Below are 11736 nucleotides of genomic sequence, written 5' to 3' on the forward strand. Positions count from 1 at the left end.
AAAGAAACTGACTTAACATTTTCTGGGAAATTCAAATGACCTAATGCTGTTTTTGAGTTTGGTATTTCTTCTTTAATATTCACTGATGTGTTTTTTAAATACCTGCATCCTTTAAAATATCAAGGGACTTTCTCAAGCCACAATAGCAAAAAAATTTTTTAATAAGCTGATCTGTTTGCTAGCAGCACTACAACTTCTGTATATTTTCACTGTCATTATGAATAAAAATGTGCCAGAACTTACATTTTAAGATAACATATGTTTAAAAATGCAAGAAATCACTTTCAGGTTTTTATTTTAAAACAGTTAATACCAACATAAAATATAGAAAATTAAATGTACAGATGAAAAATGAATCTTTTATCAGCATCTTGAGCGGCTCCAGCCCTCTTGTTTCTGTATTCTTCCATCAGATCGCTGAAGTTTGCCTTTTCCTACAAACTAATCCTTTACTTGGTTGTTCTGAAGTCTGTCGTAGAGCTGTGTGCTCCTACACAGTTCTGAGCATTCAGTTACCAAGAAGACAATGTGTCCAAAGCCTTTTTAAGCTTTTTCTGGTTCTTTTTGGACAAAATAATTCCAGTGTCCTCTCCAGCTCAGTTTATCATGATGAAGTTTGACTTGCAATGAGCTAAGGAACAAAGAAGAACATACATATTAGAACATGGAGATACTGAGACAGTGATACAGTCTTCATTCATAAATGTTAATCTTCTTTCTGTGCATGTTTGATTTAGACCGGCCACACACAACAGGATTTTAAGCTCGATTTAAAAATCCTGTAGTGTGTAACCAACCTTTGTGAACTTTTCTTTACTCAGCGAGTAAATACTCATGTCCAGTTTCATCACAGACTTTACATATTAGCACTCTCCTTACCAATGAACTCTGCAACAGGGTCGTGTTCTCCCTCAGTGCGAATGGTTCCTGCAATGCTGTCGTTCTCCAGGATGGGCAGGAAGAGCTGAACAAAGTCTGATGTGTATGGGGGTGCAATCACATCGAGTACCTGTAAAGACATATACTAGAATTTTATCACTTTGATCAAAGTTTATATATGTCTATGTTTTGAGGGCTTTTTATGCCTTTCATCAGAGAGGAGGACAGTGGATACAGTCAAACAGGGATGAGAGAGATGGGGAGAGACATGCAGTAAAGGATCTACAGGATGGAACTGAACCCCGTATATGGGGTGCAACCTAACTGCTAGGCCATCTGAAAAGGATGAATGGATTGGATATGCAGCATGCTGTCACCTTCTGGTGTAATACAGCAACAGCTAAAAAACTGGAGGATACATTTAAAGATGCAATTTTCATACTTTGACTTCTCATACCTAATTACTTCTTCTCTATAGTTTTATTTAAGTTACACTGTAAAACAAACTTTTTTTATTTCCTATTTTTTTTATAACAACCTTTAGAGGTAGACTTCAGCAAAATATAATAAATGCATTCATTAATTTTTTAAAGAATCCTGGCGGTATGAAGTTTGAGGGATGACACAGCATTTTAGGACCTGCAGATTTTGTGTAACTTCAGTTAAACTTTCAAATCAGAGCTCACTTCCTCTCGTGTTGTATTTCTTCACCACAAGTGAAGATAAGAAGCAGCTGTTACCTCAGTGACAAAATATCTGATGAGGGAGATGTCTGTGTTTAGTTTCTCCAGACATTTGCGAATGTAACTGACGACTGGCAGCACATAACCACGACTCAGCAGATGTACCATGCGGTCTAGAAGAGTCTTCTTCAGCTCCAGCTGAGAGGGAACAAAAACCAACACGGTGTCAGCTGAGAGGTTTCACTCTTACCACAAAAACACTCCTGTATGAGAGGCACAGAAACACGGACCTGCTCCATGACATCGAGCTGAGAGTGCTCCGTTTCAAACAGTTTGATGAGCAGCTGGAGGACCTGTGGATGCAGCAGCTGGTGACACGTACAGATCTGCGAGGAGGAAGGATTCATGTTTAAATTCAACAGCTGGATCATGATAAAAGAATAGAAATCTAATGTTCACTTAGTAATAATGTTGTACCTCGTCCAGTAGAGCTAAATGAACAGGAGTGTGGTCGGTCTGCAGCTGGAAGTACCGCGGCTCAGACACCGTCCAGTCCACCCATTTCAACACCCCCATTGCAACAACTGGGAACCTGAACACAAACACAGAGGCAGCATGGATCAGTAAACTGAGGGAAGTCAGGTCTGTCAAAGCTCAGTTCATTGTATACAACAATACGTTTCTAATTCAAGAACTAAATTTTCTCACTGAAGATGTTGTCTTTATTCTTTTCAATAAATAATTTACTCTTTTTTAATCAGCTTTCAGCTGTCACACATTAATACTTTCTGGACTTATACTCACACTTGTACAACTGAGACAAACACTGTTATCCCATAAAATGAGGGGAAAAGCTTATCTCTAGGCCAGATGGCAGTTTTAGAGATTGTGGAGCTTTCAGAGACTTTTGAATGTGATGTATAGAAGTACTTCAGTTTCCCAGTGAAAAGGTAACAGACAAACAAAAACAATATGAAGACACTGCCGAACTGTGGTGACACACTCCCCACTTCATGGGGAATAGGAGTGACATAAGGAGCCCCTTGGCAACTCATCATCCTAAAAAGATGTGGGAAGAAGCGAGGAGCAAAATCCAGCCAGGCCAAAAGATGCATAATGAAGTGTTCACAATCCCACTTCCCCACAACAGCACGAGTAAATACATCTGCAAAGACCTACAGCTGTTTTCAGTGGGCAACAAAGGTTTTAGTAGGTAGGTTAACACTGGGGCCAAATTATAAGTATAGATTTTGAAGCCTAATGCACACCCGTGGCACTTTTTTTGCCATGTTATAATATTTGAAGTGTAAATGCCACAGACTTATTACCAAGGTATTACCGTACTGTGAGATTTGGATAATGTTACATCTCTAGAAATAACCATTTAAATTGTTGGGTTAAAGATACAGTATGTTGAATTTCTGCACTAAAATACTTAAAAGTGATCATTGTAAGGTTATATATGTTTTTCAATTAAAGTCTAAAAGTATCTCAAATGATTCCTAAAATTTCCAAAGCCAGAGAAATTCTGAAATTTTCATAGTTTTAATGAGGCGTGTCTTTTTATGGTGGCTGCCATGTGTGTTCAATCATCCAAACTCACCCCTGTAATACAGATCACCTCACAGCACTTAAGACCAGCACTGCTCAGCCCTGTCCACCTCTACTGCCTCCTTCTTAATACTATTTCTTGTTCTGAATTGAGGACTCTGTTCAATAAAAAAAAAACTACCTCATAAGGCATATTTACAAAACAAAAATCCAATGTTATAAATTTCTCATAATAGGGGAGAAATGGACTAAAAATGCACTTCTGGGTTAGCTTGAAGCAATGTCATAGCACACGTGTAGTCTGACACTGCTTCCAAAGCAAACCCCCTTTGTACCATTTTCAGTGCATTTCCCCCTGATTTTGATGAATTTATAAATGTAAACAAAATGTTGGTTTCCTGTTTAGTAAATATGCTTTTAAATGAACAGAATCCTCAATTCAAATCAATAAACAGGGGGGTGGGCAGAGCTGGTCTGTACTTGTCACATAGTGCTATTTTGGTTGAGAGCCCCCTGGTGGCTGCCTTTTACATAAGGTTCTCATTCATCCAGGTCATGGTTATCCAAATCTTTGTCAAGGAGGCAACTGGACTTGATTGAGGTTCTTTAAGGCATTTTGCCTACCTTCCAAAAGGCTTCTTTAGTTCTGATGTGACTGGAGCCAAAGTCTGGCTGAATCTCAGTCTCCTCCCTAAACCCTGAGCCCTCATTGACTTAACTGACTGCACCTGCAAAGTGATTGAGTGAGTGAGGCTGCAAGGGCTTGAAGGGTAGAAACAGGAATGGGACAGCCCTTTGTTTTTTTTTTTTTTGACAGTCGGCATCTTGTAGAGCTTAAAACAAAGATAAAAACAAGCATGCCTCACCTACAGACCTGTTTTCTCAGTGGATGAAGTCTGTTTTATATAATATACTTACAGGAAAAATACTTCTTTTTACAATGTCCACCCCTTTTTGCACCTTCCATGTTTTTTGTTTACATTTTTGCTCTTTTCACTTCACTTTTATAGGGTTTACTGGCAGGCATCCAACATGAATCCCTGCCATACATCACAATGCAATGAACTATGGGTAATTCCCTCACGCTAAGTCTGCAGAGATGCCCATTCACGGAAAGGGTACATGAAGGGCTCAAAAGTCAGCGAGAGATCCCTCACACACTTTATGATTTGACAGTGGGACAACCCTAAGCCCTCACGGACTTTGCGGGAGCGCGCCTCAAAGGCAGTGAGTGTGTGAGTGTGGACGTTGGGATTGGGCCTCTGACTTAATAGCCTTTGTTGACCATCCACATGCTCAGGTGACCAATCAGATCATTAGCACGTGGATGGTCAACAGAGGCTGTAAATTCCAACTTTGGCCCCAGTCACATTAGAACTAAAGAAGCCTTTTGGAGGAGAGGTAAATATCTTCAAGAACCTTAACCAAGTCCAATTTTACATATGGTGTATTTAACTGATAACTAATTGAATAAATACAGGTGTCCACTTCTAAAACCATGTTAAAATAATCCATTTTTGGTAGTAGAAAATTTACAGGTGTTCAAGGAATAAGATTTCCTCCACTCACCTAATACACTGGTACAAAGTGCCAAGTTCAGCCACCAGCTCTGTGGCTCCTTTGTTCTCGTTGCAGCACAAGTTGTGCACCGTCTCTATGGCTTTGGAGGTTGACTTCAGCTCATCTTTATTGATGTTTACTCGCTTGTTCTGTTGTAGAGCAGAGAAAAAAACAGACATGTGAAGCAGAGCTAAGGGGACAGCTCTTTAAGAAAGCACGGTATTAGAAGAAAAGGCATTCGAATGTTTGGAAAATAAGTACATGGTTAAACAAGAGATTAGGATAATATTACTACTGAACCATTTACCTGGATGCTAACTTTTACTCAGTCTAACATTTCTATAACGTGTAGAAGCATCAGAAAGATTTAAACAAGTTTTTTTATACCTTTTTCCACGTCTCAACCACACTGGCAGCATAGGCCAGGATGTGGATGTATTTGTGTTTATGGTCTTGGTTGATCTTTGATCCGGGTTTAAACAGGGACTGCATAAACAGATCCAGAAAGGCGGGCACTCTGATCTAAAAAGAAGGGAAAAATCAGCTGACTGCATCTTCACTAGCATGTGTGAATCTAAACAGGGTCAAAAACACTCCACACACCAGCTCAACAGGAGGTGGGTCCATACTGCTGAACATCTTGAACAGAACCGTGATGTCTGCAGGGTTCAGGGCTCCTTTGGACAGCATGGCCCCAAGCGCCTGACAGGCTCGAGGGTAGGCAGCTGCTGTGCCCAGGGCGAGGGTTATCTGGCTAGCATCGTGACCTCTGAGATATAAATCACAGCAGCAGAGTCAATATTAGTAGTCTCATTTGTTTTTACACACACACACAACCTAACTTGATGTCACTTTATCAAATCTGCCCCTGAAAGAAAATAAATCATGGGTTTTGTGGTGATGAATTGTAAATGAGACACCAAAGTTACCTCTGATGTGCTGACTTCTGCACCTCCTGGCCGATCCTCCTGACTGCTGAGCCGCCCTGTTCCTCCTGCGCAAGGATGGACATCATCGCCTGAGCAAAGAGGTATGTGTGTTCACCATGACACACCATCTTCTGCAGAAGAGAGTAGGAAACAATTCAGCCAAAAAATAAAAACAATAAACACAACAGGCAGCAAATAGAAGGACAGGAGCTGAATGTCTCTGGCTATTTTTATTTGAGACTAAATCCTCAGATAAGGTAAATAATAAAGAAAAAAAAAAATCTTGTTTATTCTACAAAATAAAAAGGTAGCCTCTACCTAATCTAAAGCCTAATTAAATAAACAAGCACTTGCTCCTGACTTAACACAATAAATCCGGCACTTATGATAATTTGTAAAAAGAACACTGACCCCTAACTTAAATTTCATTGGCTACTGGTTAATAAAACAGAAGCTTACAGCAAATTCTGGCAGGTTCTTTTCCAAGTTTTCTTCTCCTCCATCAAGCAGCGTGGCCAAAGACGTCCTCAACACCCGAGAGAATACCTCCAGCTGCTGACAAGCTGTGGACACACTGGTGATCTCACCCTGGTAACCTGCATCTGAAATGAGCTACAAAAACACGGCACAAAATAAAGTGTGAGACTACAAATGCAGAGACCCTTTTCTGTATTTCTAAACTAATATGATTTTTAAAATTGCCTTCAGCAAACAAGCCCAAAACTTAGAGGATTTATTTACTGATCAACATACTGATCTGTCCTAACATCTAATTAAACATTATTCAAATCTAGTAATTACTAAATTATTGTAAAGAAGATTGAAATCAATGACCAGATTTGCTAGGCAACTTATCTATGGTTTCAGCTTCTCAGGATCATGAGACAGGATAATCAAATTATACAATTACTGGGTCACATGTTGTGTTGTGCTCTTTATCCAGAGGTTTTGCCACATGTGACAAATGGAGCACACCTTCCCTTCTTTCACAACACAGGGAGTACTGAACCCATCCAGCAAAAACTACTCTTTCCTTAATTCAAGTGGGGAGCAGAGGGAGTCATGGAGAGGAGATGACAGAAAGGCAGCCATTAACAACAGCTCTGGAAATGCAAGTCAACGCGTGCTGTGTCATATCAAACTGAACTGGACTAAAACAACCTATAACACTGACAAAACAGCATGCAGAATTTGTTACATTGCTGTTACTGCCCCTCACAGTAACATGATGTATTTATCTAATCATTCAGGCATGGATACAGATGTTGTAAAATCAATATGCAATCATGTTTTATAGCCATGGCCTCTATATCATAAAAATAGCTGTGATTATCATTTTTGCCACAATTTGACCAGTATCCATCCCAAACTATCACAGCACGACCCTTATTCTTCACATTTCTTATTTTTCTGTCCTAGGATATTTTAACACCGATGATAAAGTAAGCAAGTAGTTGATTTAATTACCTCCGCCAGGAGGTTATGTGATCGAGTGGGTTTGTCTGTTCGTTTGTTGGTTTGTTAGCAACATAACTCAAAATGTCATGGATGGATTTTCATGAAATTTTCAGGAAATGTCAGAAATGACATAAGGAAGAACTGATTAGATTTTGGGACTGATCCGGATCACTGTCTGGATACAAGAATTTTTTTAGAGGATTCTGTACTATTGGGAGATAGGGCTAATGGCAGAGGTCTGTGCTGTTACCACTTTAGATGGCGATGGCGGATATGAGTAACTTCTTCCAAGTTCTGGAGTTTATAGAGTTTCAAAGACGCATGCCCGGTCAGAACACGAGTCGGAGCATAACAGAAAGAAAGACAACGAATTGTAGCGAGAATACTCACAATGCTGGGAGGAAAAGAGGAATATTCACCCTCTGCCATGACTTCCACATGTAGCGAAGCCAATGCTTTGCCTCACCATGTCTCCACCCCACCGGGGAGGGAGTAATCGGCAAATTCGATTTTAGGAGTGACCTGGATCACTGTCTGGATCAAGGAACGTTTTTAAAGGATTCTTCACTATTAGGAGATAGGGCTAATGGCGGAGGTCTGCGCTCTCTAAATGTTTTTCTAGTGAGACACTGCTATCTACCTTTACGGTGAAGTTGAGCATCAGGCAGTCAGGATGGGCCTCTGCCAGCTTATAGAAAAGATCTCTCCATGTTGTGTGTGCGATCATCTGCTCCAGCCAAGCAGGAGTCTGAAAACACACAAATGAGAGGACTGGATCAGTTTGGTTAACAGGAACTTTCTTTTCAATTACATCTTTGTGTTCAGGAATCTTACCTCTCCCTCCACTGTGAAAATTGAGTCAGCCTTCTGAGGGTCAAAGTGCTTTATGAGGAGACTCTTGAGGTGGTTTTCTACTCTTTCTTGGACCTGAGCGGGCTCTACACCTGCAGTTAAAACCATGAATAGGCGTAACAATGAGAGGTTAGAAAACAACCCTAAAAAAACAACTCTTATTTCCTACCTACCCATCTGAATGAGCCACTCTGCGAGCAGATTGACTGTCTGAGCCACGGCAGAGTAGTTTTCTGAAAGGAGCTGGATGACGTGTTCTGGAGAGCCACCTGCCTGGAAATACCTGTGAGAGAAATGTTGATCCCAGTGGGTATTTATGATTCACAAGGCCAGCCTTTTTGGTCAAAATAAGAACCGTCTTGTGAAGTCTTTGGATATTTTCCTCACATACATACACAGCAATAGAATTCACCTTATGTTGTTTCTGAATGAGAAAGCAGATGCTTACGTTTTGAGGGTGTTGAAGATTGCAGGCTCCATGATGTAATCTCTGCTGGAGAATTTCTGCAGACAATCTTCTTGGATTTTTCCATCATTTACACCTTCAACATAGTCCTCCTGAGAGACAAAATATTGTTATACTTTAGTTTTACGTTCATTTTTGTTAAAACAAAATAAGAAAATTGACAAAATTATAACTCCTCATCAAAGTTGACTCTTTAAACTCTGCAAAGGCATAGTAATGCAAGTAGAAGCAGGCTGTCTTTTAAAAATGATCCATGCAGATAAAATATCAATACAAAAACTAAGAGATATAATTTTATACTTTGCAAGCATAAATAGAACAATTGTATAGACAAATTACGACACTGGGTCCCAAATGTGGCACTTTCCGATATTGTCTTAATTAAGACTATGAATAAGTCATTTTAATATTTAAAGCACATTAAAGGAAGACGGGAAGTTTTAGATTAGATTTGGAAAACCAAACGTCCACAAATCCGTTACATTTAAAAATGCATTACTTTGTTTTTTTTCACATTTCAGCTGAAACTCAACTACTTGGTACAGAATGCTTTATTTACACCCTGCTGAGCCCCAAATTTTTACCCGAACAGGCAACAGCACTTTGTCACGCATGAACTATGAAAAAACAATAACCTTAGAGATATGCATTACACTCATTTGAACATATAACTTAGATGTTCATCAGTTGGCCTGCAGCTAGCTAACAAAGCCAAGGAGCTGCTTTAATTTAGAGCAACATCTCCTCATAACAGGCGTGTAGGCACACTGCTCTCTGCTCTTTACCCCTGTGTTAAATAAGCGTATACTCCGCGTTGTCAAATCAAACAACCAGCTCGTTCAGCTACAGCTGAGCTAATGCTACCTAGCTTACCTGTACTATCACAACAGCCAAACAGCAACAAGTTAAACTCTCACCAAGTTACCGTCCGTGCCCTCCCAGTCTCCTCCACCGCTATAGTACTCCTCGTCCATGACGACGAGAGGACAGCAACGCAGAACCACCAGCAACGCCCAAAGTGTGAGTAATAAATTTAAATTTATCTTAGAGCTAGTGATGCTGAGTCGAAGATGTGAGATGCGCCTACTACCTTGTTTAGCTAGCAGGCTAGCGACTACTGGCGGAAAATGGCGAGACCGTTAATAACAGAACACGCCTCCCATTGGTTCAGTGGAGATGTAGCCCTGAGTTCAGTCTGGAAGGCTAAGCTCTCAAACATCAAAATGATTACCTTTTTTAAATAAAAGTTTACTCTAATAAACTCACACGGATAACCATCTATATCAAACAGAGAACATAGCAGAGTTAACACTGAACATAAATACATTTACAACCTCATTATTTATTTCAGTAATGACTTGTCAGGCAGCATTAACTCAATGATTTTGTACCAAGGCTAAAATAGTTTGACTTTATCAAGAGTATATGAAAAAAACGTTAATTTCACAAGCACCCCAGCCCTGCTTAAAGTCCCCCATGTGAACACTATAAGATCTTTGTGTGACTGAATTTTCTGTTTATAACGTTAGAAAGTCGTTCACCTCTTTCCTGGTTTTGTTTAAAGGGGATATATTATGCAAAAATCACTTTTTCAGGCTTTTCTAACAAAAATATTTGCCCATAGTCTGTCCACAATTCCCGCAAGTACCAGACACCCTTTCAGAAAATGTGTGCCAAAACAAGCCGTTCTCAGATTTTCCCCTCATGATGTCATGTGGAGAGTTAGCACCACCCAGGTTCGGTTAGCCCCCCCTGCTTGGAAGAAAGTTCTGCCCTCCTCTCCTGATCCTCCATATCCATTTCCTGAGAGGGGTGTAGTCAAGGGGCAGAGTCAGACAGCTCAGTAACATTTAAAGCTACAGACACAAAAACAGCTGGTTCTGAGCAGGGCTTAAACAGAGGGGCTTTTAGACATGCAAAAATCCAGGACGGGAGTGTTGTTTTTTTCCAGCAACAAACTTCACAGGGATATTTTGGGGACCAATATAAATGTATCTTAAAAGGGTAAAATTAACTTGGAAAGGGCATAAAACTGAGCCCTTTACATCACCAGTCCTGATGGAGAATCACCCTGCCCCTCCAACGCTATGATGATATGACACCACCAGGCAGTTCATCTCAGTAGTCTGCTGTTTGTCGATATCACTGTCTTCATTGAACGTTAACAGCCAGCTTCATGCTTTTTGTTCATTGTGAGGTAAATTTCCCAAGTCTATCAGCCACAGTTGACTACAGGTCATTAAAATGATCATAACGGTTATTTTTTACAAGAAAACAATAAATTTAACCCTCAACTTCTGTTTCTCAGCACTTGTACAGAGCCAGGAATCTGTGAGCAGAAGCATTTTTATAATTTGAGAGGATCTATTCTGGTTTGTGGGTGTGGGTTCAGCTCAATCAACCAACACACCCACACTATCCTAGAGCAGATTATACTGCCTCATCATGATTTTGAAGGTTAATTTTGTAAACGTGGAGATGCTTTTCATGCCTTAAATTTGTCCTGGTGGTTCATAACACAGTGGTGTAGTGACTAATTTGCATTAATTTATTTGTTTACTGTACTCAAATACTGTAAGAATGCTCATTATGATAAAATGCCTTACCTCATGTTCACATTTGCACTAATCAACTATCCCATGCTATCTTATCTAACTCATGTAAATCTGCACAGATTCCTGCATATTTATACTTCTGATCATGTCTAGTCAGCATTCTTGCACCCTTTGCACATCTTTCAACCATACTATTGATGCACATGGACTTGGATATACTAAGAAAATAACTAACAAGAGCTTGTACATATTTTTTATTTACTTTTTTCTTGTTTATTTTTTTTGTATTTAATGTTTAATACCTGTACATTGAGAGCAAAGCGAAATGGAGTCAAATTCCTTGTTGCATAGGCATACTTGGCCAATAAATGAGATTTTGACTCCATTCTTATCCATAAAGCTTGGCCACTTATAACTACCAGGTTATTGACCTGTGTTCAGAAAATAGTACAGTTGATACAGGTTACAAAAGATGGAAAAAAGAAAATTTGTTTGACAGAAGCAGCAGCTGAAGAGACTGCTCAGGATGTGAAATTTCACCGTTTCTATTTGCATACATAACTACATGGAAAGAGGAGCATGTTAACTAAAAGTGGGTCTATTTTGGGACACAAGCATTTTTGCATCCACAGCTGCACTAGCAGCACATCTTTAGAGATATTGACCAACAAAGGAAGAAGCCAATGGCACTTGTCTAAAATTTTTAGCTATGTCCAGGATTTTAAATAATTTCTCAAGTATTTGAATAAAAGAAACATTTTTGAATTTTTTACTATAAAGGAAATGGATTCATGGATTGTAAT

The 11736-nt window shown here is 39.6% G+C and overlaps 1 protein-coding gene across 1 annotated transcript; it reads right to left on the minus strand.

The window, feature by feature from the left end:
- Nucleotides 1-278: 278 nt before the first annotated feature.
- On the minus strand, nt 279-9504 carry nelfcd (negative elongation factor complex member C/D). Its single transcript, XM_041783057.1, has 15 exons — nt 9296-9504; nt 8361-8470; nt 8086-8195; nt 7895-8004; nt 7701-7808; nt 6062-6214; nt 5603-5733; nt 5277-5442; nt 5061-5195; nt 4683-4822; nt 2040-2154; nt 1853-1948; nt 1620-1760; nt 880-1009; nt 279-631 (listed from the first exon to the last, which is right to left on the minus strand). Exons 1-15 carry the CDS (start codon nt 9350-9352, stop codon nt 597-599), a joined length of 1737 nt encoding a protein of 578 aa, XP_041638991.1. The 5' UTR covers nt 9353-9504; the 3' UTR covers nt 279-596.
- Between the last annotated feature and the right edge of the window lie 2232 nt (nt 9505-11736).

Source organism: Cheilinus undulatus, linkage group 3 (genome assembly GCF_018320785.1).
Source record: "Cheilinus undulatus linkage group 3, ASM1832078v1, whole genome shotgun sequence".
Classification (NCBI taxonomy): domain Eukaryota; kingdom Metazoa; phylum Chordata; class Actinopteri; order Labriformes; family Labridae; genus Cheilinus; species Cheilinus undulatus.